The following is a 26,710-nucleotide window of genomic DNA, read 5'->3' on the forward strand; positions in this document are numbered from 1 at the left end:
GTCTGGAGCCAGGGATATTCCTGGCGCCTCCCTGACCTTGGAAGAGTTGTCTCCCTTCCTGCACCAGGGCTTCGCTGCCTGCCTCCGCTGGCTGCAAAGCCTCCCAGGCCCGTGCTCGTCCTGCTACCTGCCTGGCGAAAGGGGGTCCCGGAGGTGGCGTGACCTCGCCCCGCAGCAGGACCCCTTTTGGGAGCTGCCGGCCGGGCCTGCTCTACCCCCAGATGGGGCAGCACGTGTTTGCCCTGTCAAGCAGCGCGAAAGACTTGCAAGGAGCTGCGGGCAGCTTGTCACGGGGGAGCTCAAACGGCAGCTGGAGCAAGGCCACCGCCACCCCCCAGGAAGCGCGTACTGCAGCCCTGCAAGCAACAGGGCCCCAGCTCGCCGCCCGCAGCGCCAAACCGCATCCTGCCGCAGCCCCCCTCCGGGCCTGCTGCGCCGCGGTCCCCCATCCGCGCGGCAGCCCCGGCGGGCCCTGCTTAGCTTGGGGGGCGGGAGGGGCCGCGCGCGAGCCCCAGGCGGCGCTGTGCAAAGTGGGTCACGGCTCAGGGGAGGCCGCCGCGCCTCTCCGCCAGCGGCGCCGCCGCGCATGCGCGCCCGCCGGGCCGGGGCCTCGGCGCCCCGCCGCCCCCCCTAGGCGCATGCGCAGAGCTGAAGTAAACACTTCGTTTCCCCACCCTTTCGCCCTCCCCCCTCAGCGCCGCTTCCCTACACAAAGCCAACCGCGCATGCGCCCTCCCCCACCCCGCACCTGCGTGTTGCCGCACTGCCGCCTCTCCCCTTCCCCGGGGCCTCTCACGCACGCGCAGTGGGCACGGCCTAGCACAGCGCGCAGGCGCCCTGAGGCGCCGCGGCCTCGCCCCTCCCCCCGCGGGCCTTCCGAGCACGCGCAGTGGGCGCCCTTCCGCGTTTCGCGCATGCGCCGCGGGCGGGCTCCCCCCTCCGCCGCCTGCCCGTTGCCTGAGGTAACTCCCTCGCCTCAGTCCGTTGTTCCCGCTCGAGCCGCGCGGTCCCGGCAGCGCGGGCGCCAGGCCGCGGCGGCCCGCGTCGTCCTTCCGCGCAGCGGCGGCAGCTCGGCCCCGCCGCGGTGCCTCTGCGTGTCCCCGGGCTGCGGGCGGAGCGGTGCCGACCGGTTGGGGCCGGTTCGCCGCGCAGGCGCAGGGCCCCGTAAACAGGAAGCGGCGGCGGCGGCGGCCCGGAGCGGCGGAGACAAAGGGCGGCGGGGGGAAGGGGCGCTCGGTTTGGCCCGGCCCGGCCCGGCGCGGCGAGCGGGGGTCCTGGCGGCGGGCGGCAGGATGGTGCAGAAGGAGGGGCAGGCGGCCCTGGAGGAGCCCCAGGGCAGCCCCAACGCGGCCGGGGTGCCCGGCGCCCCCTTAGAGCCGCCGGGCGCTGCCGCGCCGCCGCTCCCCGGGGGCGAGGAGACCGACACAGAGACGGAGACCGCGCTGGGCTCCCGCCGCTTCCTCTGCGGCGTCGTGGAAGGTAAGAGCTGCGGGGGGGGACCTGGGGGGAGGCGGTAGCCCTTGGAGACGGTGGCGGCGGTGGGGGCGGCCTCCCCGGCAGCGCGGGGGCGGCCTGGCTGCGGTCTCCCCGGGAGACGCGGGAGGGGGGCGGCCCCTGCGCGGGGCTGCTGCTGCTTCTCCGCTCTCCTGGGGGCCCCGTCCCCCCGCCCCGGGCCCCTGCGCAGCCCGCTCTGGCGGGCGGGCGGTGCGCAGTTTTGGCTGGGGCTGCCTCCGCGAGAGCGGGCGGGGGGGAGGGAGGCGAGGCGAGGCGGCTGTCGGGCGGGGCTCCTGCCCCCGGGCTGGCGCTGGGAGCTGCTGAGCAGGGAGTGCCCTCTGATGGCAGCTGCTTGGCGAGGTGCGGGCAGGCCTGGCACCCCCTGCGGGCCCGCCAGCCCTCACGGAGGCTGCGGCCGTGCGGTGGCTCACTTGTTAGTACGTGTCTCAAGGGGGAGATTTGGAGGGAGGAGGGGGGAGGAGAGCAGAGCTGCTGTGCGATTATCCTAGCTGTACATGCGCTTCCTGCGTGCCAGAGGCTCAGTTCCCTGGGTAGGGAATAGGTGACTCCATAGACATCTGTTCTGGCATTAAGTATCCCCTTGTTCTCTCTACGATGGTGTTGTAGCTTGCCGTTTTAATTGCAGTATAGAACAGGCCTCTTCTGTCTGTTGGCATATTTGTGGCATTAAAATGTTTAAATTGTTGCAGCTTCTGCAACACAAAGGGACTCTTTTTGCATTTCTCAGTAACTACAGAATGTATTTGCATTTCTGACAAATTGGTTAAGGTAGATACTTGAAAGCCAGAAAGAAAGAATGGTTTATTCCCTACATAATAGCTGATTTGGAATTATCTTAAATTCCCGTGGCTGGATTACTATTATTTTTAAACCCATAATAAATGTCCAGGAGGAGAACAAAACAGTTAACAAACGGAATGGTGAAACAGGCTGTTTATCAATGTCAGTATCTGCACTGCTTGCAGAATGCCTTTTGTTCATATCTTAAAAAAAGACCATTTGGCTGCAGCAAATGTCACTGTGTTAGGTGCACTAGCCCCAGTTAATCTAATTTTCACCTTAGTTTTTATTTTTTTAGCACTTATTCAGACTTACATACAGTCAGTTTGGAGAGAGGTGTCTTGGCTTTGTTATTAAAGTAAAACTTTCTAAAGGAAGATGTCAGATTGAAAGCTCTGGAGACTAGGTTCAGTGAACAGATGCACGTATAGACAGTAACAATGCAGTTTCTCCTACTCCTGCTAATATAACCTGACTGTGTGATCAGCTGTTCATTCAGGGATGATATCAAGATCCTTGGTTAACATAATCATTTTTCCAGTCATTTTAATTAAATTACTGACCATCTTAGTTTTATATTTTGGTGCAACTGCTATAAAGGTCAATGTTCTTGACCCTTCTGCATGTAACACGAAGCAAGAAAATGGCCCCCACTTAAAGAAGCTTTCAATCTAATATTAATATGTGTACGTAAAAAAGGATTAGAGGAGCATAAAGAAAGAAGCAATTGCGATGGATGAGATAAACAGTAGTGGGTGAAAATGTCAGTCTCTTAGTGACATAGAGAAACTATGGGGATAAGTGAAATAACTGGGATTAACTTCAGAAATGCAGATAAATAGTTATATGTAGTTATATGCAGCAGTTAAGACAGTAGTGGTATGATGTGATTAAAGCAATGAGTTGGAGAATCTAGATTTTTTTGACAGAAAAGGAGGGAAAGTGGGGAAACATGGCAATAAGCGAAATTTCTGCCTTTCATCAAGAATGCTGAAGATCTGGGCAAAAATACAGGATATGCGCTCCAGGAGTGTAAAGAGGATATGACACATTGGATGCACCATTTTGTGAGTAATAAGACTTTAGAGTCCTGGATAAGAAATTCTGGTGCTCTGGCTCCAGGACAACCTGGCATTTAGTGATGAAGAGCATGGTAACTGGGATGAAGTATTTGCAGTGTTATGTTGAGTTTGTATTAACCTGACACACAGTCATGAGGTGATAGTATAAAAATAAGTTGATTTTAGTTGGTCAGATCCAAGTGCTGTCATCAGCTGATGACATCAGTAGTCAAAGAAATGTCAGATGAAAATATAGCTATTGTATCACTTCAGATTAGCATGTTCTCTTCAGTTTTCTATTTAGTTGCTTTTTGTTCTTGTCACTAGCTCTGAAACAGTGCTGTCATATTGGTAAAGCATTCTGAACACGTTATGAGGCATAGGTGATATTGATGAGGTGCCACAGTAATTCATTCCCTTTTGGGGTTGTTGAGCTCCCTTACACTGGCACTGAGCAGAATTGGGTGACTCTAATGGAAATGAAGAATTTGTTCTGGGTGAAATAATCTTGATGGGTTTTATGCCTGGCAACTGCTCTCTTTTGTTTGCTCTTCCCTTTAACCGTCCTCCATTTGTCACTTGGCAGTTTCAGTAAGAAGTGGTAGTTACTCGGCTTTGCCACGTCGTGGCGCCAGTTAGCCTAAGATCGCTCTTAGGAGACTAATTCTTAAAACTTGAGCCTGATTTGAGCTGCTTAAAACGAACACTGTTCACTTAAACAGGTAACTGAAATACTTGTTAATATATAGAAAATGCTTCAGTTGCATCAGCTTTGAGTTTTGAAAGGTTGTAGGAGGATTTTTTGACCTCCTTAAAACCAAATGTTTACAGACTTACAGTGGTGAATAGCTCTGGAAATGGGGAAATTATCTACCTCTGAACTGATGTTGTGTGCTTGTGAGCTTTGTATATTGGTAGCATCATTCATCGTTTAGAGTGGCCATGCTATTTGAAAACAAGAGCTTATTAAATTGCACTGTTATTTTAGTCTTGGGTCTTTGCAGACTGCCAAGCTGAAGCTTTGTTTTGAATTGCCCACTTGTGGTTGAGCTGTTTGCACATAAGTCTAAGTGAATTTACATGAATAAGAGTGAATTGAGTGGTTGAGCTGTTTGCACATAAGTCTAAGTGAATTTACATGAATAAGAGCGAATTGAGTGCTTTTTAAAGTATTATGCTTCCAGAATGGAAGGATTAGATTTAAAACCAGAAGTAGTTAAAAAGTTAAAACTGAATTTCCAAAGTACATGACTTTGAATATAGCCTATTCTAAAATTACCTGGGTAGGTGCTTTTGTGTGATTATTCAAATACATAGTTTTAACTTATGAAGATGTGGGCATTGAGAAATAAAATTTAGGGAGCCTCTTAATGTGAATAAAAGGAATCAAATCCTTTGTATTTTGTTTACTTACACATGATTTAATTACACATCATCTACCTCAATACGTATTTACATACTCTGTGTGTATTTAGAACTATGGTCTGCATCACCAGTTAAGCATTTTTGAGCTGGTAAGTATTTTCAGAATTCTTCAGTATTCCTGTTAGAATTAAATCTATTTTGTAGGCATCTGGAGTGATAATTAGGTTATGACTGTTCAGTCTGCCCTTATAATATTGCTGACTTGACTTGTGAAGGGCATCTGCTCAGGAATTCAGTTTGGATTCTGGAAAATTAATTGCTTCAGTGGCAAAAAATATCAGACCCTAGATCATAATAAATTAAATAAGTTATAATTGCATTTTAAATTTAGATCAGTTGAGGTTATTACACTTTCCTGATATTGTCTAGCTATTTTTTTCTTCCTGCTTTGGGAGGCTTTTTGATGAATGTAGCAGAAATAGTTTATTGGGGGAGAGGAAGAAAATGGTGGGCTATAATATAATGTTTCACAGAACAGGCATGATCTGACATCTAACTGGACAATTTTAATCTTGTTTCCCATAGGATTTTATGGAAGACCTTGGGTTATGGAGCAGAGGAAAGAACTTTTTAGAAGGCAAGTCGTGCTTCCTCTCACTGCAGCGCATTCCATCACAATATAATCATAATCTTCCACTTAGGTCTGAACAGACTTATTGTTCTAACCTAGAGCAGCTTTTTGCATATCATCTGTATTCTGGGGATTTGTATTCACCTTTCCATCTTGTCTAACTGCTCTGGATTTTTCCAGTATCAGATGTACATAAAGTTATAGTGATTTAATAGTATAACACAATGCTGAATGAAGCAAAAAAAAACCCCCCAAAAACTAAGGATTAGATCAAGTAAAATATACAATGTCTGGATTTGTAGATTACTCTGTCAATGAAGCCTTTTTTCTGTGCTTATAGACTTCAGAAATGGGGACTAAATACATACCTGTATGCTCCAAAGGATGACTACAAGCACAGGATGTTCTGGCGAGAAATGTATTCTGTGGAAGAAGCAGGTAATTGCCTTTATTTCCCCTCTGCGTTTTCTATAAGCAGCTTTTAAATGAGTTGGTTGCTGCTACACGTGCTTGTCTGTTTAATCACAGTAGCCAGTTCTAAAGGTGAATCCTGAGACCTGTTCTGAATACCCTGCAGCTATTTTTAATGGAGCTTTTGGTACAAGCGTGAATTTACTTCTTTTAAATACAGGCAATACAGACAATTTTTACGACTGCTTTTAAGACTGTCTTTTGGGATTTACTTTTTTCTATGAAAGAGTTGCTTAGAATTATCCCTCTGGCTCTTGATCATCTGGGCCATATTATAAAGTAGAAATGATTTAAAAAAAAAAGGGGGGGGATTGAGAGAGTAGCATGCCCTTTTATGTGATTCATTAACTGCTTGTCTCAACGAAGAGAGTACCAGTTGAGAATGCAAGCTCCTGGCTATTTAGTCAGAACATAAAGATCTGTGTAAGCTGCTGTGAGGCTTTTTATCCACCTCAGGCTTTTACAGGATATATGGTGTTTTATTAGCCTGTGGGATTATCATTTTCCTTGAGTGAGGGGAAACATGATACCTTCTTGAAATTAAATAATCCCTCTTGGAGGCCACTTTGAATCACTGTAGAAGTATAATCTAAAGGATACTGCAAGCTTATTGCCAAAAACAACAAAGGTGGTTTAATACTCTAAAAATAATTGTCTTCGTTAATTGTGTGGAGAATTAAATTTCAGCAACTTAAAGCAACTGCTTCTGCCAAGTGATGTTAAAAATGTCCTTTTCCTTGTGTCCTGAGCTTTAGCCCTACAAAAAGTATATGAACCAATCATGCAGGGTGATGTTACTACATTGGATTGTCTCTTAGTGCGTGTGGAAAAAAATGGAAAAAATGAGTAACAGTTTTAGAGCAGTTGGCATGCGTGCTGCAAAAGCAGACTGCATCCATATTTGTCACACGGCATTGAAATCAAGAGAATATTTAAGTGTCTTTAAAAATTGAAAAATAGAGAATAATAATACCAGGACAGTTAACACATTGTTTTTGGCATAATTTCTGAGAACTCTTGAAAATATTTTGGTGATCTTTGCTACATTAGTTTCTAGGCATTCCAGCAGATATCTTGATCTTTATTTCATTTGTTTGTTTTTTTATACTTTTTTTGGTGTATGGTAGAACAGGCATCTGCTTTTTATAACTTACATATAATGACATCTTAATTTTTTATTGTTGAACCCTTCTGAAATATTTGAATTTGATTTCTAGAGCAGCTAATGACTCTGATATCAGCTGCACGAGAACATGAAATAGAATTCATCTATGCAATCTCGCCTGGACTTGACATCACTTTCTCGAATCCTAAAGAAGTATCCACATTGAAACGCAAGCTGGACCAAGTAAGTGCTGCATGAACTTACTAGAGTTGCAGTGCTGCTTAAGTTGAAAATTTCAGTATCTGGCTCGCTCTGAGATTTTTACTACTGCTTTAATATGTTCAATGTCAGCGTTACTTTGGACACCTCTGCGAGCAATACAAATGGGTATGTTCCAATGAAACAAACATTCAGGTTGCATTGTACAAATGGTTGGTGATCATCTAGATAGGTAAGTTATCCGATCTTGTACCACTTTCTGGAGGCTTTCTTGTGAGTTTGTCTCCAAAGTGTGTTAGGGCCCTGAAGCTAAGATGCATTTCCAAGGCAAGAACTCTTGTGCACATTGGAGGCAGACCTGACATGCATGTACTGCTTTGTTCTCATAATTAACTCCTGTCCTTTGTCCAAAAGCTGTTATAGAGTGAGCTCTTTTCCAGCTGTCTGTCTGGTGAGATCAGCTTTGGATTGCAAAAACTGGAACAGATTGCCAGTCTTTAGAGGCATCTTTGAGAAAAACAGTGGTGGGTCAGAGACAGGCATTCATTGTGAATAGATGCCAAAGCCTGTCTTGCTTCTCCTACCCTCCCTCCCCAATTCCTGTAGTTTTTCCTTTCTTGGAGAGGATTTTGAATTTGCAATCTACACTGTGGAAATGGAAGTATTCCAACATGCAGCTTTCATGCTCTGGCACTGCACACTTATTAAGATACTGTGGATTTGCTTTGACTTTTGTATAGGTGTGATACGCTTTGTGGGGAGTGTTTTAGGCTACACATTTATAAACTGAATAATGATTCCTCAAATGAAATGGCTCTAATCTTTGAGGTGTTTGATCCTTTTATAAAGGCAAAGTAGCTTTAAAATTTTCTATGGTTCCCTAAAAAAATGTAAAATTTTTTCTCTTGTCTCTCACATTAGGTTTCCCAGTTTGGCTGCAGATCTTTTGCACTGCTGTTTGATGATATTGATCACAACATGTGTGCAGCAGACAAAGAAGTTTTCAGTTCCTTTGCTCATGCCCAGGTCTCAATCACAAATGAAATTTACCAGTATCTAGGAGAACCAGACACATTCCTGTTCTGCCCTACAGGTAAAACAACATGAATAATTCAGTTAAATCTTAACATAAATGAGGGAGGCTTTTATCTTACTGGTTAAAAGGTTGGTTGAGGATATTATCACTGCTTTAAAGAGTGTTTTGGCTAGTTTGCAGGAACTGACTTATGAAGAAAATTCAAGTAATTATACTAGAGGCTATGCCAGATATACATGTCCCTGAAAGGCTTAATGCCTAGTTAGGAAAGCAGCTCTATATAAGGACTCTGGAAGTTTGAGCTAGAAACCAGGTTAAACAAAGACTTCTGTTTTGTTTGTACCAAAGTCTGTTTACTTCTTGATTTCTTACCAGGCTTGCTATTAGTTACTTAGAATTTTCTTAAAATAAGAGTTACAGCACTTACTGTGAACACTTTTTTTCAGTAGTACCTGTTTTTAATAAGGTTACCCATTTTCACTAGTCAACGAGTTACTTTTTTGAATGTCTTGGAAAATCACATGACTCTCTCTCAGGTCTGGTCTTTTTATTATTATTATTGTGGGGTTTTTTTTTTGTGAGCTTCCTCTTGTATTGCAGAGTGTTTCATTGTAGGGAAGGGTATTAGTCTCCTCAGTGGTGTGGACTCATGCAAGGAAAATTTAGTTGAGGAGCAATGTTGTTGTCATTCTTAATTACTTACTTTATCCCCTTATGCTGTAGTAGTTTAGTTCTGTTGCAGTATTCATCTTTAACTTCAAAGAACCACATCTTCTGGTTTTAATCGTTTTAGCTATTTGCACTCTGTAGTCAGTCTCAGGATTTCTAGTTGTCTTGCATATTGTCTGCTGTAGCCCGCACTTCTGTTTACGGGATTTACTATGCTTTTTTTCCAAATTTTGATATTTGTCTGATTTTAAATAAATCCTTTCTTTTCTCTCTGGTCTTTATTCTAAGGAGCATTGATATAAATATTCTTTTTAATTGTACATTAGACTTTTGGGCCTTTTTTGACTAATTATATTGAGGTTTTTCTTTTCAAAGGGTAGTATTTTCTCAATGTGGTGGAGCTGCCTTGCTTTCTCCCCTGTCATGCCAACTTTTAGTTGTATTGTGACTTCTTAATGCCACAGACTACATGATATTACAGTTGTAACTGTATAAAACTAACTCAGTTAATTGAGTGTTGCTTATGACAAATTCTAAAACAGATTCTCCTCTCTTGTACTTCTGGGCTAGATGGCGAATAAGCAATTACCAAGTGTTTTCCCTGTTTTTAAGAAGTAAATTTAGCCTTCTGACCATAGAATAGGTTGGGAAAGGTGACTGAAAAATGGAGGTGGAGATATGGGATGAGACTTAAAAAATCATGAGTAACCTGAAAAACATAAGTAGGCAGTTGTTTACTCACTTGTAAGAACAGAATTAGGTGTATTGAACTAACAGATGGCAAGTTGAAAATGAAAGAAGATACTTAACATGAAATATATTTACACAGAAAAGTCCTTGCTGTGTGATGATGTTCAAGTTAAAATTTCTATGTGTTCATCGTACAGTTGGGTATGTTTTCACATGTATGCATCCTTCTGCTAGTAGTAACTTTCTTTTTTCCCCCATGCAGAGTACTGTGGAACTTTCTGCTATCCAAATGTTGCCCAATCTCCTTATTTACGGACTGTAGGAGAAAAGCTGCTTCCTGGCATTGATGTCTTATGGACAGGTAAAAATAGTATTCCTTGAATTCAGTTACGGTGTCAATATTATTTATCATATGTATTTAGTAAATAAACTGTCTTACTACTTTTTGTGGGGGGGAATGACTCTTCAAATATATGCAAAGCCTTCTGATTATCCTGTTTCACTCTTAGGTCCGAAAGTTGTATCCAAAGACATTCCAGTAGAGTCCATTGAAGAAGTTTCAAAGATAATCAGGAGAGCACCAGTTATCTGGGATAACATTCATGCTAATGATTATGATCAAAAGAGGCTTTTTCTTGGGCCTTACAAAGGTCGGTCAACTGAGCTCATCCCTCGACTAAAGGGAGTTCTGACCAATCCAAACTGTGAATTTGAAGCCAATTATGTTGCTATTCACACACTTGCAACCTGGTACAAATCTAACATGAATGGAGTGAGAAAAGATGTGGTGATGAGTAAGTATGCATAACTGTGCTGGGACACCTGTTTAACCATATAAGTCATAGTGCTTTCTGATTATTCCAACCTTTCCTGTACCAACTATTTTTGAGATCACTTAGCATTTTCTATCCTGTAGGTGTGGGACAATTGCCTGAGAGATAGCAAGCGTTCAGGTTGTTTTGTTGACTTCTTGAGAACTACTGGAGAATTGCTTAGTCTTGAGATGTATCTGCAGCTGTATAAAAAGTGCTCTCAGCAAACAATTTTGAATGGCATAAATTCAACATTATAAGTGTCCGTGAATTTCACTTGATTGGGATAGAAGCAATTCAGGTCAAAAGGGAAACTGAATGCCGGGATATCGAGTCTCTGTGTACTGTTTCTGTGCTGACATTGATGGTAACCATAATTTTCCATTATATGTAAATGGGATGTAACGCCTTGCCCTTTGCAAAGTAAGGCTGTTAGATAGTTCCTGGGTGCCTTGTCTAACATGTCATTTCTATGTCAAATGCAACTTCTATGATAACTTTTTTCAACTTGTCTCTGTAGCTGATACTGAAGAGAGTACAGTTTCTATCCAGATTAAACTGGAAAACGAGGGGAGTGATGAAGATATTGAAACGGATGTTCTTTACAGCCCGCAAATGGCTCTGAAGTTGGCCTTAACAGAATGGCTGCAAGAGTTTGGGGTACCTCAGCAATACAGCAGTGAGTTGGATTTGGTTTCATTCTGGTGTTGGTAGAAAAATGTGACTAAATGTTCAAGACTTGCATTTAGACTAAAACTGTTTTACAGATCTCAATTTGTATACTTTTCAAGTGGAAGTATTTTCTACTTATCTTATTGGGGAAACCTTAAAAAAAAAAGTGTGACATTCTACAATATGTGTGTAGTGCCTTGACTGATTAGCAGAAACAACTTTGAAGTGTGACCCTTTAGCACTTCTGATACAAGAAAGAAAAGTCTGTGCATCTTACTCGTCTCAGTTGTTATTAAGCTTTCATGGGTTTTGAGAGAATAGGAAGGATTTTTTTTGTGAAGTGGATGTTGGATTACTATAAACATTAGTGGTGCCCCAGAGGATGTCCATGTTCTTCCAGTTGTTTTCAGCTGGGTTTATTTTTCTGAGTTTCTGTCTACAGAAACCAGCTCTTTTCAGCATTTGTACACCTTTGTTCTTGTAGCACTGGGAGCTTGGGATCTGAAGTAAAGTCTATTTCTGTCAAATGTGGGTTTGGGCCTGTCAGTTTGCCCTTCTCTGATAATTGCTGATGAATTGCTCTTCTGCCCACCCTGCAACTCTGTTTGCGTGTAGTTATCGCCTTTGAATATCTGCAGAGTTTGAAACATTTCCCAACTGCAGTAAAAACGTTGGGTGAAGAGCACTGGTTAAGCTATCATCATCCTTCATTTCTTTACCTCCCCCAGGTTAAAAGACATTTTTTGCAATGGAAGCAATTAAACATGTATCCTTTTATTTTGAAGTGCACCCTGTATCCAAATAAAGCTTTACCAAGTCAGTTGATTGAGAGGAAAAAAGGTTAACCTTGAAAGCTTTTTATTCTGGTGTCATAGTCAGAAATGCTGCTGGAAGTGTATAAATGTTAAATAACTTCCTTAGCCTTTTTTTCCCCTTTATCTTTGCTTATCAGTTATGCAGAGGGGGAGCTTGCCAAAATACAAAGTCTATAGTTAAAACTACAATGACAGAAGTGAACGGGCGAAGTGACAAAAGGGGGATACACTGATCAGATGCCTTGGCAGCAGATTCAGATCAATGACTTCTGCAAATCATGGATGAATGTTAGTTGGCAGATACTGAAAACTTTAAACTTGTTTCTTCTTATTCTCAGGTAGGCAAGTGGCCCACAGTGGTGCTAAAACTGCAGTAGGGGATGTAGGGCCTCTGGTGGCACCATCCTCTTTAAATGCAGCAACTGTGGTTACCACAGTTTACCAAGAACCCATCATGAGTCAGGGGGCAGCACTGAGCAGCGAGTCCCCAGCGTTGGTAAAGGAGGAAGAGAAGAAGCAGTCTGATGAGGAACCAATGGACATGGTGGTGGAAAAACAAGATGACACAGACAAGAGTACTAATCAGATACTGACAGATATCGCTGAAGCAAAGATGGCAGAGGAGTTAAAACCAATGGATACTGATAAAGAGAGCATAGCTGAATCTAAGTCCCCAGAGATGTCTATGCAGGAAGACTCTGGTAGTGACATTGCCCCTATGCAGACTGATGAGCAAATAAATAAAGACCAGTTTGTGCCTGGGCCAAATGAAAAGCCTCTCTACACAGTAGAACCAGTGACTTTAGAGGATTTGCAGCTTCTTGCTGACTTGTTTTACCTTCCCTATGAACATGGGCCCAAAGGTGCACAGATGCTGAGAGAATTCCAGTGGCTCAGAGCAAATAGCAGTGTTGTCAGTGTTAATTGCAAAGGAAAGGATGCTGAAAAAGTGAGTGTGACCTGATCTCGTTTTTCATTTTAAAGTCATTAAATTGTGAGCAATGTTAATCTGTTGTCTGTAATAAAGAATGGTATTTCATTTTCTAGAAGCTGATGGGTGGTGTATAATTAACCACAGGTGACAATAACTTCCATTCCTCCTGTGGAATCCACTCTGTTAAGCCCTGTAGCTATAAAGGCAGTTTAGTGTCTGCATTTGACAAGCGATCCACTCACTGGCCTCACTTGTTGTAACAACAGTAGAGAATACCAATGAGTGTAGTATGGTAGTCCATGCTGGTAAAATGAAATATAGAATTGTATAGTCTTCCTTTTATTTAGAGTTTCTCTTCTCCTTAGAAGGCTGTGTTTGATCTTGTGGATCTTTTGCCTCCATCTGTAGATAGAAGAATGGCGTAACCGAGCAGCCAAATTTGAAGAGATGTGCAGCTTGGTGATGGGAATGTTCACTCGCCTCTCCAATTGCGCCAACAGGACAATCCTTTACGATATGTACTCCTACGTCTGGGATATCAAGAGTATTATGTCAATGGTGAAATCTTTTGTGCAGTGGTTAGGTAGGTGCATTGGGAGCCACTACAATGCCAGATAGTATATTTTTTGTTTTCTAATTAGCCCACGAGGAAAACAAAGCACTAGGCAAATATGTTTTCTTGGATGTGGGGTCTGGTTTGACCCTCTTTTAAAGGTTTTCCTGCCTCGCTATTTGAAGCAATGCTTCCTGTGATTTTTGCTTTGGTATTATAAGTGACGTCTGCTGGATGCTTAAGATTGGAGACCTTGATTTTTTTCTTCCTGGGCTAATGAAACTTGAATCTCATCTGACACGTAAGTGTTTACTTTAACTTACTCTGACTGAATGCACACTGGACTATACCATGTAGCTCCTTGGATTTCCTGATATATGATTGGAAATGACACTACGAAATGTGACCACATCAGCCATCTGCTGCTTGCTCTGTCTTGATAACGTTATTGCTGTCTTTAACAGAACAATTGCAGAAGCGACCTTTCAATGGGCCTGGCCAAGAGGAAGCCGATCCTCCCAGCCCTGTGCGCATGCGAGCTTTAGCGTAAGGCTATTCTGGTGCAAAATGATTTCCTTTAAGCACTTCCAAGTGACTTTTTTTTTAATTTATATATTTTTTGGTAATGGGTGGAAATTGTGGAGCTCTCTAGACAGATTTAGTCTGAGACCTAATCAGATCTTGAAACACTTTTTCCTTTTTTTTGTCTTTTTGCTTTTTTTTTAATGAAGGATTTTTTGGGGGATCCTAAGTTGGCAGATAGCACCAGCATGGCCTGGGTAATTCTAGTGACCTCATTTCACTTTCAGGTTTCAATCCAACTGTAAGGAATATGCTGTGGACTTGCTTGACATACACAGCAGGCAGCAACGCTGATGGTCTCATGTCACACTTTTTGTAGCTGTCACAAACCTCACAGTGGCTAACCATTACACAGCCTTGGTCTAGTTCTAGTGTTTGGATTGTCTTTAAATCATACTCTTAAACCCTGTCAGGTTTAAATAGTCATGTAATGTAGGGATAGGGAAGACCTGCTAAATCATCAAGTCAGTCCCTGCTCTACAACTTGCGTGTTTTGTGCTGATTAAATATCCGGTCCCTATATGTATGGCTGATGAGATGAGCTTTTAGGACTGCCTTTTGCAAAGCACAGGGGGAAAAAAATAGCTTGGGAACAAGACTTAGTAGCATTGTAGTGTATTAACATCTCTGCCTAGTGCTGTTTTAAAAGGCTTATTTTGTGCATTTTTAGGACCAGTGTAACACAACTCCCCCAACCTGCTACTCTTGTTGTATGTTGACGTTTAACCAGAAAGAATGCTCTCTCATTTCGCTAACTTGATCTGTTCAAAAATCTAGGCTGAAACTTTTTAAAGGGGAGACTGATTTTGGTAACCTCAAAACACTGAAGGCCCAACTTAGGACTTCATCTTGGAATTGCTGAACTACCTACTGCTTTCCCTGATTTCATCTGAAACTGTTTTCAAAGTCCCCGTGAAATTGGGTCCAAGTCTTTAAATAATGCACCAAATATTTGGAGTGGTTCACATTAGAAAACTGTAGCTCTGTTAACTCTGGCACTGTTCTGTTCCAGGACTCAAGCTGGCATTAGGTAGTTGAAATTTTCATTTTAAGAGTTTTTAACATGTGCAGTTTAATAGCCTTATGCTAATCATGCTTTTTTGAGAGATGTTTTGATCTTTAGCTTGCATTTTATAACTAGTATAAATGCATACAGAGCAAGATATCTGATAAAAGATATATAAAAGTTAAGAATGTTACAAATCCAAACAATGAGTTTTCACAACGGTGTGCTCAATGGTCCACTGAAAGTTCATTTTCTTAACCTCTCCTCCCAAGTCCAGCTAGCATTCAGTCCCTTAAATTAGTGTGGCTGTACAGTACTATGGATTACTAACGACTTCTATTGTCTTCTTCCCCATTGTGTACAGATGGGAGAATCCTCAGCACAAGTTTCTACTGCTATTGGATGGACAGCGCCAGATGTTCACAGCGCGTCGTCATTAATTAATTAAAATGGAAAGGTTTTGTCTGTGAGGCAGTTCAGATAGATTAGCTGTGCAATAGGCATGAACTGAAGTCACATTTGCGCAGCGACTAAGGCATTAACTATGTTTTTCATTTATACAGCTCTTCATTCACACAGCTCTTTAATAATTGGAAGTGCTAGTTAAGTTGTAGTCTCAAAGGAGAGACAGATACTGTCTTCCAAGTTGCTGACTAAATCTCCTTGTGAAGGGTATCTTTTTACATGAGAATTCCGAAATGTGGGAGCAAACCAAACTCAAAGCCTGATTCTTGGATCATTTCTGAAATTTACCATATTTAGGGTAGTTTGTTTTTAAGAAGTATTCCTAAACTGTCATAAATGTCAAACTTGGCACACTTTGGGACTCTCTGACTAGCACAACATACTTGTTTGTACTGATCTGGGACTGTTACTTGAACAGGAAGTAGATTGCTGTCCACAAAAGGAAAAGAGTATTTGCGCTGCTCATCTTGTCAGAAAACTAGGCAGGTAGCTGAAATCTCCACTCTGGATACTGTCTGTCAGAGGTGTCATTTATATTAATTGCTGTTAAAGGCTGTGATGCCCTACCAGTGGAACAGTATTAAAAGTCAAACAGCTAATGGAAGTTTCTTTTCACAGCAATTATAAACTAAAGCTGAGCACTTTAATGGGCCTACTGTGGCTGGTAGATCAGTAGGAACCCTGGTGTATCTGATATGCTTGAAAAGGAAAAATCAGGACACTAAAGAGCAAAGCTTAGTGTTATCTGTGGCCAGCAGGGTGTGCTAGTTAAACTGTGAATTAATTCTAGTTAACACTACTTAGCTTTTAAACATGCCAGCAGTATTGTAAAGGTATGGCCTGGATTATGCAAGTCTGTTCAGTCTCTTGCAAGAGCGCCATTTTGTACAGCTTTCCTGGCTGCCTTAACTGTTCCAGACTCTTTGCATTTATTGCCGGTCCTGGTTTTCTGACAAGATTTAAACAATCAGTACTAAAATGTGACTTCAGAAAGGTCCAGTTTTTTTTCAAGGGGCTGTGATAATGGAATTTGTTTGGTCTTCAGCTGCTTAAATTTACGATAGTAGCTATTGAGTCATGTGGCTTCCAAGATGTGCTCTTTTTATAGACGAAACAAATGCTTTTGCCACAAATATACAAAATAATGTACGCTCTGAGAAGCTCATGTAATTGTGCATGGCACCATTCTCATGCCTTCAAGTCTGGAATGAGGTGTGTTATCATAATCACCTCACCTATTCTTTAGTCTGTTACATGAACAAAAACTTGAATAGTGCAATTAGTGCATGAGCACCAAATCTTTACAAATCATACATTATTACAGCCTCCCCCAAAGCCCTGAATTATAGCTCAGTTAGAGAGCTTTTTCCACAAGTGTGTGTTAGCTGTTTGGACATGTTAGACACCCAGGAAATCCCCCTTCTCGTAACGTTCTCCGCTTGGATCTGATCTCAACAGGGTGTCGTAGTCAATCTTCAGCACAGTTCTTAAGTGGAGACCAAGAACCCTGGGCCTTTAGAGGTGGTCTAGCAGGAGAGTTCCAGGTATCAATATGACTTCACAACTGAATGACATTTTCTTTGTTTTATGAGAAACCTTTTGTTGCACATCAGAGGTCTGGAAGGATTGGTCTGCCGAAGGCTTTCTGGTCCAAAGCCCATTAGCCTTACAGCTTGGTTTAAAATAATTTTCCTCCCCTTTCTACAGTAATTTCTCAAGGAGATGCTGCCTGTCCCACGCGCATGCGAAGCGCAGCGGCTTTAGTTGTACATTTCACATTGTTTCTTTGCAGGTCGCACAGCATTTTTATCTGCGCCCGCAATTGCACAATGCGCGCATGCTTGTCTGCCGATGGGAATTCCATGAGCAAAAGGGATAGCAATGCAAATTTTGGTTCCTCTCTAAATAAAGCTTTAATGCATTTTGCTGGAAAGGTTTCAATTGGGGAATAACCTTAAATCTGTTTATACCATGTTCGAATTTGTTCATGGATTTTTCAAGTGCTATACTTTTCCCCCTCACAGGTGCTCTGCGCGCAGCAAATTGAATCAGCGCATTGCTTTTGGGATAAAGCGTCTCCTCTGGCCAGTTAACCCTCTTCAGACCAAACCTTTCCTCCTGACATTCTATGTTCTTATACAGAGACAGTGTAGATATGATTGGTAAAAGTACGTTAAAGCAGATAAGATTAACAGACTCATTAATGTGCTGTTTCAATTGTATATTTTAAAACACCAATTGGATATTTTCTATTCAGATGAGGTCTTTGCATTTGTAAAGCATACCAACCCCACCTTCTTCTGGGGTGCCTGCAGTAGCAAATGTTAATTTGGGAGTCTGCAGTGCACACCCAAGAGTGATGGGTTTTGTTGTTCATACGCTCATATTGAATATTTTGTTTTCACAGCGCTTGCTGCCTATTGATGGGGCAAATGACCTCTTTTTTCAACCACCTCCACTAACACCCACTTCCAAAGTGTACACCATACGACCCTACTTTCCTAAAGATGAGGTAACTGCTTTTGATGCTTGCCTTTGTTGCTAATGATGCATTTCATTTTGTGGCAACCCCGTGGCTACTACTGAGTCCCTTCATCTCCTAAAAAAACAAATATCCCAACATCTTGCACAAGGCACAAACAGCAAGCGTCACTGAAAACAAAGCTTGTGACTTGCCTATGGTTCAACAACCTGCTGTGCAATAGTATAGTTATACCCCCATCTTGATTCCCAGTTCCTCTTTTTTAATCTGTGAGCCCTTTCCCTATTTCTGAAAGGCAAATTAAAACTGTTCAGTGATGGTAGTGGAATTCTTGCAGAGCAATCGCATGCAGTGTGTTGACCTTAGAGGCTGTGTGCGTATATCTGTTCACTCAGTAATTATTCTGATAACTACTGGTTTTCTCAGAGCGATGTGGGCAGAACTTTAGCTGTTGCATATAGTGTATGCCTTTGAATCAATATTGCATCTCAATATGTAGTTGTAAGATGTGATAATTATTGCCCACTCTAATTCAGCCATGCTTATTTTTTTTACTTATATTTGTAAACTTCTCAATCTGATTTTGGAGTGGTTTTTATCGGATTTGTTTTGGAGAGACTGATACTTTCAAACCATGAATTCTTTACTGATAATGTGTGGTGTGTTCCCCCCCCCCCCCCCCCACCTGTCCCTGAACAGATCTGGAGTGCAACTTCACTTACACTATCTTAGCAAGAGGATACTTTAAACTGATACCAACAATTAGTAAACACCCTTCATGGGTACAAATTTAAACAATGTGAGGATTAATGTAGCTTAAACTTTGCTCTGCAGCTACATTGAGATGAAATGTTTCATTTGAATTGCTGCGAACTCAACCTAGATAGTTATGTTTCAAATGATTCTCAACTTTGAAGCCCACCAGAAAGACAAAGCTATCATGTGAAGACATGTCTTTTACCTGCTAGTTTTAAGCTAGCTTTGTTGTGTGCTGTTCTGTCTGTCTCTTAATGCAGGACTGTGCCTGAGCTGGTTTGTTCTTTTATAAGCAATGGAATTGGTATTTCTAAGCTGCTTAAACAATTGGTGATACAACTAAAATATTTAGTCATAAAGAATATCTCTTCTGAGAAGGCATCTCTTTTTTATGAAAGGAGGCTGGAGACATGCCAAGTGGAAAGTCATTTTGGTGAAACGTGTAGCCTTTCTCATTTAAAATGTGGCTTCTAAAAGTTTGATCTTTAAAGAGATTCAGCTGCTATGGCTGAAAGGCAGTAAAAGCCTTTTATCTTGAAGAAATCAGTCAGGGTGCATCTGTCCTTCACTTTAGTTAAATAGGAAGCAGGTCTACTCAAACATTAGAAATTTGGAAAAGGGACTTTGTATCAAGTGTATTGATACTCACTGTGCGTGTTGTAACCAGCCATCAGGATTAATATTGTGGTGTTATGACATGCATGAAGCTGATGCCCAGCCTGTCTTTCCTGGCCATTGCACTTAAACACAGTGTTTTTTGACAGGCAGCTTTTATTTTAAGAGCTAATTTTGAAGAGGGGAGGGAAGTGGGGGGAGGAAGACATTCTTATCAGTGTATATTTTTGTTCCATGTAACTTAAATGTCTGCCAATGCTAGGTTACAGTAGAGGTATTAGTGAAATCTGTCCAAAACAAAGTTGTTAACTTTTGGATTTGACTGTTGCCTTGTGAACAAGAAAAACATCTCTTCTCTCTTCTTAGGCATCTGTATATAAGATCTGCAGAGAAATGTATGCTGATGGAGCTGATCAACCCTTCCATAGTTTACCAGACTTAATTGGAGACAAGTATGTATTAAGAATGAATGATGGAGACCTGACAGAGGTCGTTCTGAAGGATGAAGTCCTAATATTGTATTTAATTTGAATAAGAAATGCTGGGGGTGGGGGGGTTAAAAAAAACCTTTGAATTAAAATAGACAACCCTGCCCTCTGCAGCCATTAAAAAAGGGTTTCTTTGATTTTTTGAAAGTGTTATTAACAGTTATATCTCAGTTCGTGCTCCAGTCACCTGTTGTGAAGTGTTAGCAAAAAGATTCAGCTGAAACCTGTCATGGAACCTGTTCATGATGATATTCTATTTGAGGTTTTTTTGAAAGTATCATATCATGTGAGTGTCCGTAATTGTCATCCATAGTTGTCCTCTGATGTTCTTTTTTCCAAGTTAGCTTGTTTTTTCAAATAATTACATTTTATGAGGACCTTTCTGCCAGCCAACTGCCTGAGTTTTGTCTGTAATACATGCTACGCATTACCTGTACAAACATTTAAAAGGTGACAAGTGAGATTAAAAACAATATAGAAACAGATTAAATTCATTGAGCTCTAGCATGAGCTTGTTGGGCATTTACTAGGTCTTGTGAACGTTTTATTAAGATAGAACTTTGTAAAGAGGCTACCCTGTGAGTGACAGGAAAGTGGTTAAGAAAAGACTAGTAACTGATAACAAAAAAAGGAAAGAGAAAACAGGAGAACAGGGAGGTGATGGCAGCAGAAAAACTGAGAGCAGAAGGTGAAGGAAGTTTGTCTGCCTGGTGAGTCAGAAGCATTATGTGTATAGAATTAAATTGTGGGATCCTGGGCTGCTGATTTTGCTCAACTCTGAGTTGTGATGTCTGATTAGTCTGTTAATTACTACTTTCTAGAAACTAATTCTGTTGCTGGAGGACTGTTGTTGCTTTGGATGACCCCAGAGTTTTCTCTAGAATGTCTGAGCCTATTTGAACAAAGTGACCTTCTTTTGATTGAATTTGGACACTTCTTTCCGCAGATTAGTGGGAGGTCTGCTCACCCTCAGCCTGGATTACTGCTTCGTCTTAGAAGATGAGGATGGCATATGCGGCTATGCTTTGGGAACAGTTGATGTGACTCCCTTCATTAAAAAATGCAAAATGTCTTGGATCCCTTTCATGCAAGAAAAATATACTAAACCAAACAGTGACAAGGAGCTGTCTGAAGCAGAGGTTAGTATATATACCCATGAGACCAGAATTGTATGCAGAACTACATTCCTCTCTTTTTCTAAAGCAAGTCTTTGGGGTTTTTTGCATATTGCACTTCCATGTAATTCAATATTTGCATTTTTCTGAAGTGTTTGATGGGTATAGTATCTGACCTGTTACGTGGTGACACCAAAATTGTTCGCCACAAATGAGATACAGCTGTGAGCTGTAATACACCCATGAGATGTACTTTAGTATTAATCAATGCAGTATGTATACAATGACTTCTTGGAACTGCTAAGTGACAGGAGCTTTCAAACCGAAGTAGAACATTAATCTAGAGAAGACTGCATTTTGAAAATAAATTAACAGCTGTTAGTTTCCCCATGTTCCAAGTAAGACTAACCCTTGACAGTCAAATTAGTTTAAGTACGGAGAACAAATTGAAGAGCAAGCCAGTTCTAGATGTTAAAATCTTGGAGCTATTTGTGTAGTGTGACGGCTGTAAATGGTGCAAAATGGCAAGTGCTAAGAATAAATATCTTGAATTATTATTGGAAGAAATTAGAAAACCAGACTATTACTGAAGTGTCAGAAATACTCAGAAGTCCTAGCTGATGCAGTCTCATCAAGAAAAGTTGCTTAATACTTAACAAGAGATGCTGACAATCGCCTACATGCTAAAGCAGCTGTGGGCAAAGCTCCAGTAGAGGCAAGCACAGAGGAACACTTCCTTTCTCCTTCCCTCTCAAACCTTGGAAAAAAATGGTGATCATAACAAGTCCATGTTACCCTAAGAATTAGGAGCCCTTCTTTCATTCAAGAAAAAAAAAAAAAAAAATTAAACCGTCATCCATGGCCTGGTGGTGCTATAGGCTTCAGCCTCTCACCGGATGTGTTGGTTGCATGGAAAGAGCATCTGAACAGAATATCACCTGGGAGCCCAGGGGCAATGAGCAGTTGCATCAGCTTCTTTGAGGAAAAGCAAATCATTCCAGAAAGTGCTCTCTGATAAGTTGCCCGAATACAAAGGCTGTCATCAGACTGCTGGGTTGTCGAAATCCGCTGCCGGCAAGCTCTGCGCAAATCTGGCGTATCTGGACTGACCCAGGATATGCCAATGTGCTCTTGCTTTATTTGACTAGAATGGAGATGGTCTTAATGCAGGTTATGGGTCTGAGAGCACAGGCCCTCCCATAAGCAAAGCTTCCTGAAAATTGAATGAGACATTTGTCACCCTGTTTGTGAAAATTGGCCACTACTTTTAGGCACGTTTGATGGGGGGGAAAAATGAAGTACGTAGAAAGTGCCTTGCAGCAAATGGTGTTCTTTCCAAATGTCTGTTCTAGGGTGGACCTGACTAGAAGGTGTCTTAATATTTCCTCCACTACTATTGAAGTGGAGCTAATTCTACAGCCTAGAGATTTTGTGAGTTCATTCTTCTGCATTTGTACAGTAGTGTGCTTTCAAACTTAAGTAAGTAAATTCAGATTTTGAAGCAAAGCTAGTGTGTGTGAAGAAATCAAACTAAACACAGCAAAGCTCTGGTAGGTACAGTAGAGGAGGAGGAGTATTGATTTCCAGAAGTTTAAAGCCAAACTTCAGAGAGGGAAAGCAGGAGGTATTTTGTGCTGATGAACTAGCTTTGCCTTTCAGATTTCTAAGAACAAGCAATAAGAACAGAAAAGCATTTTCTGCTGTTGGTACATTACACCAGGATTTTTGCTGTTAGTACAATACCCCAGGAAAATTCTGTTTCTAAAGACTCTTGGTTTGAGAGATGTTCTCTGGAAAACAGGGGAGTCTTTTTGTACTTAGCAATTGAGATAGATGCTTTGGGGTTTTCTCCATTTACCCCTTTGGCACTATAAAGGAAAGCAAAGAACCCTTAATAACTGCTCAGAAGTCATCCTCATTGAAGGTGAGGAGAGGAAAAGTTTTCTCACAGAATAGGATTGGTTGGGTTTACTTTATATACATCTTACCTCTTGATAATCCCAGTCTCCACTTTGGTTTGAAAGCTCCTGTTGCACGCTTTTCAGGTCATTTGATCCAAATTCCTGACTTCTAATACGCTTCACTTGTTTTCTAGTACACTTAATACATCTTGAGGCCCAAAATCTGTAGGATAAATAAATCCTTCTGTGAAACACAGCATAAATCGAGTCCTCTGACTACCATGTCATACTGTTGTGAGCCTGTCTTGTTTTTTTTCCAAGTTCCTGTCAGGGAAGTTTAATATCTGCTTTTCCCAAGGCTAGTTGATGATCACAAAAGATGAATGCATTGTCTCTGATATTGGGCTGCTCCATAGCCCCACCTTACCTTTCTTCTCTAACCTGTTTTCTCTCTCTTTCAGCTCTTCTATAGTTAGAAAAAGCAGTTGTCATCTTTCCCTTAGCGCTTGAAACCAGAATGTCTAGCTTTGAATGTTTGCTGTGGGATTGTGCTTGTTATAGCTGTGATAAAGAGAAGCTCAGAGGGACAGGTTTCATTATAAATCTGAAGTGATTCAACCAGCTTGAAGTAGTAGCTTTGAACAGAGACCTGATCTGTCATTGCAAGAGTTTGGGAGATGGTAATTTATAGATTTGAGGGGGTTGTATTTAAACTTGACCTGCAAAATGTGTGGTTTGCTAATTATGGATCCTTGCTTTTGATACCATGATAAAGTCCAAGTTTCGACTGTTATTACCATGGCTTTCGTCTATACAAGAAGCCAAGTTAGGTGTCTTGCTTACTTGAGCCAGTGCCCCAGAAAAGTTTTAAAATTCAGTAATCAACAGGAAGAATGACTTGAGTATATTTCAAATAGTAGGGCTTTGTCCATGGTGTGTTATCTCATTTGACTGTTCCATTCCCATGCGAGTTGCCTGAAGTTAATGTTTGATGTCGTACTCCAACGATCTTTTTGGGTGGTTACGATAGCTTTTAGTGATCAACAGGAGCCTTTGGTAATCAACAAGGCTTGTCTCAACCCACAGACAAATTCATTTTTGTCAGGGCAAATTGTTCAAAGTAGTTGCATGAACATTAGAGATGTTTCCAGGCTGCTGTGAGCCGAAGAATACATGTGGAAAGATAGGACGCTTACAATTAAAACTATCTAAGTAAAACGCAAAGATAAAGAATATCCAAGCATAAACTCTTTGTTACTAGATCAGTGTAAGGAGTAGACTACCTTGACTTTTGGCTTATGGGTGCTTTCACTTGAAGTGTGGGTCACTGAGAAGCTATGCAAGGAGTCTTACGTTCCTTCTCTGACAGTCTGACAAACTTCCATAGTCTGCCTTTCATTTGGAATACAGACAGCTGGTCGGCAGGTAAGGAACAAAGTGACTATCAGAGGTGTAGTTGAAAAGCATATTGATTGAGAGGAATACTCCCTGAGCAAAGCAGACTCTCTTAAGAAATCTGAATGAAATTGAAAAGCTGAATAATGTTTAACTGTCTGTTTCCCATATTGTCTTCAGAAAATAATGCTAAGCTTCCATGAAGAGCAAGAAGTGTTGCCCGAATCGTTTCTTGCCAACTTCCCATCACTGATAAAGATAGATATCCACAAAAAAGTGACAGATCCAAGTGTGGCGAAAAGTATGATGGCCTGCCTGCTCTCTTCTCTAAAGGCTAATGGTAAACTTCTTGCACTTGAAATTCTTTTGTTTCCTCATTATGTATTAGCTTTGTGATGTTAGGCAAACTTGGGATGGTTAATACTAACATGTCTTGTATTTGCCTGAGGTATTTGATTCCTATCATAGTTGGCACCCTAGATTATTTAGGTAAATAATTATAAAATGCTTTTACATAGCTAACTGTTCTGCTATTGTCTTCTGTAAAAGGAAGCTTTTTGCTTTAGCTGTTATCCTGCAAATTAGAAAATAGGAAGAACTGTGGGAGCAATTCGTCAGTGAGAGTATACCTTTTTGCATTTTGAACAACATGCAGATGTTTTGTTTCCCCTATGGCTGCAGCAGTGATGCTTTTTCTTATGTGTGACAGTATGCCCTGGTGAATAATTACCAAGACCTTCAATATGGGGAAGCACTTGGCTGTCTGCCTTACTGTGCACCTGAGGTTCAGTTCCCTTGCACAGTTCCATGCCTTTTTGTAGTGCGGTTTTCTGAGCCAACACCTGAGTTTCAGTATGCTTTTATGGGAAATACAAGATGTGTAGAGGGAGGTGGTTTGCTGAGACTGACAAGATGTCTGCATTATGCAGTCCCTTTAGGGGACAGTCAGCTATGTTGCCATAAATTTGGTCTCTTTTTGGCACTAACTGTGCTTCACATGGAATTGGATCAGTGATTTCATTGGATTTAAATGTTGAAATAGATGAGGAATCTAATAATATTTGTAGCCTGTGCTTATTATAATAACTCTTCTCCCACACTGTTGTGTTTCTCTTTCTTTTCCCTTTTCAGGCTCCCGTGGGGCTTTTTGTGAAGTGAGACCAGACGATAAAAGAATTCTGGAATTTTACAGCAAGCTGGGTTGTTTTGAAATAGCTAAAATGGAAGGATTTCCAAAGGATGTTGTTATCCTTGGAAGAAGCCTGTGAAGTGCTTGACAGCAAACTGTTCCAGTACTGTAGTCCCTTAACAGCTGGGCAGGTAGTGGTGGGGATCTTCATATGGTCTAGCTGCACAAAGCAGGCAATAAGCCAGCTTGGTAGAAGGGGCTATGCGAAAATCACCCATCACACATTCAGACTGTAATTTGTTGGAAGAGGATAATGCTGCTGAAAACACTGTTTTGACAAAGAGAAACCTTGTCCTCTCCTGGTCTTGTGTGAAGTGCCAAGGAATCTTGCATGGGCTATAACTTCTTGGAGGAATCCCTCTCAGTCAGCAATGTGGTCAATGGCAGTTTTCTGCATTCAAGTGTCGACAGAACAGTGGTCTCTGTCAGAAGTATCTATAAAGATGCAGTTTTGTTTCTTTGTCGTATAGGGGGATGCGCAACTGGGAGTTGCAGCAATGGGAGGGATTACTTGTGTCAGTCAGCAAATTTAAAGATAAGTAGCTGCAGTTCTATTTTTGACTATCTTTATGCTTGTTGATAAAGCAATGACCCGTTGTCACTTCTAATGACCATTGGTTCAAGCTTTGTGCTTTGTTAGGGACAAATGTGCAGTGGTCTGTGGCAGAAGTCACTTAATGAAAAACCTGTAAATTTCAGTGTATATAAACTTAACTGTATGCCGACTAACTTTTTGTTTACCAGTTTTTGTAACTTTTTCTTTTGAAAAGTGAAATGGTTTAGGTCCAAGATGGCACTTTTGAATAATGTAAAACCACAGTGGAGAGCGAATCTGTCCTCAGCACTGACCTTTTTTACTGTGCCTCATATCCAGGGCTAGAAACTGACCATCCTGAATAAGGGGTGCTGATCCCAAAGGATCGTTCCTTCAGATGGCAGTTTGTTCTCTTGCAAGGTTGCTGCTGCTTGAGGCTATCATCATTCTCCTGGGACTGAAACAGCAATTCACGGGGTGGTCTGCTAAACCTGTTAATTTTGGTGGCATTCGCACAGAATTGTGGATGGAAGAAGGTGAGTGGGAGAGAGCTGGCCCACAGTTGGGATTTGTCCTTGGAACATTCTCTGTTTCAAAGCCTGTTCGTACTAGTTTGATTAAATCAGGGTCTTCAAATCCTGCATATTTGTATCAAATAACTTTTCTAGAAGAAATGCCACAATAAGCACATTTTTACACATTATTTAAATGGTTACCTACTTTTAAATGTTCCAAGAGTTTAATGTTTTTACCCAGGTCTGACATGTTTGGCTATGTGATGGAGTCAGTATGGTATGGAATCTGCTAGTGAGGTAGTTGCATCATTTGTGAAATTGGTATTTCACAAAAGTCC

The 26,710-nt window shown here is 41.6% G+C and overlaps 1 protein-coding gene across 2 annotated transcripts; it reads left to right on the top strand.

Moving 5' to 3' along the window:
* Nucleotides 1–1,167: 1,167 nt before the first annotated feature.
* On the top strand, nucleotides 1,168–26,080 carry OGA (O-GlcNAcase). 2 transcript variants are annotated; one of them, XM_067300152.1, is made up of 16 exons: nucleotides 1,168–1,479; nucleotides 5,307–5,358; nucleotides 5,693–5,790; nucleotides 7,041–7,171; nucleotides 8,069–8,240; nucleotides 9,805–9,903; nucleotides 10,052–10,336; nucleotides 10,875–11,033; nucleotides 12,180–12,790; nucleotides 13,184–13,358; nucleotides 16,840–16,925; nucleotides 17,789–17,893; nucleotides 19,601–19,686; nucleotides 20,669–20,861; nucleotides 24,314–24,473; nucleotides 25,265–26,080. In XM_067300152.1, the coding sequence occupies exons 1-16, from the start codon at nucleotides 1,293–1,295 to the stop codon at nucleotides 25,399–25,401; spliced, it is 2,736 nt and encodes a 911-aa protein (XP_067156253.1). In that variant the 5' UTR covers nucleotides 1,168–1,292; the 3' UTR covers nucleotides 25,402–26,080. The 2 variants fall into 2 exon arrangements, with proteins under 2 accessions (XP_067156253.1, XP_067156254.1); XM_067300153.1 differs by lacking the exon at nucleotides 1,168–1,479 and adding an exon at nucleotides 3,282–3,362.
* The last annotated feature ends 630 nt before the right edge of the window (nucleotides 26,081–26,710 follow it).

This window comes from Apteryx mantelli, chromosome 7, assembly GCF_036417845.1.
Source record: "Apteryx mantelli isolate bAptMan1 chromosome 7, bAptMan1.hap1, whole genome shotgun sequence".
Lineage (NCBI taxonomy): Eukaryota > Metazoa > Chordata > Aves > Apterygiformes > Apterygidae > Apteryx > Apteryx mantelli.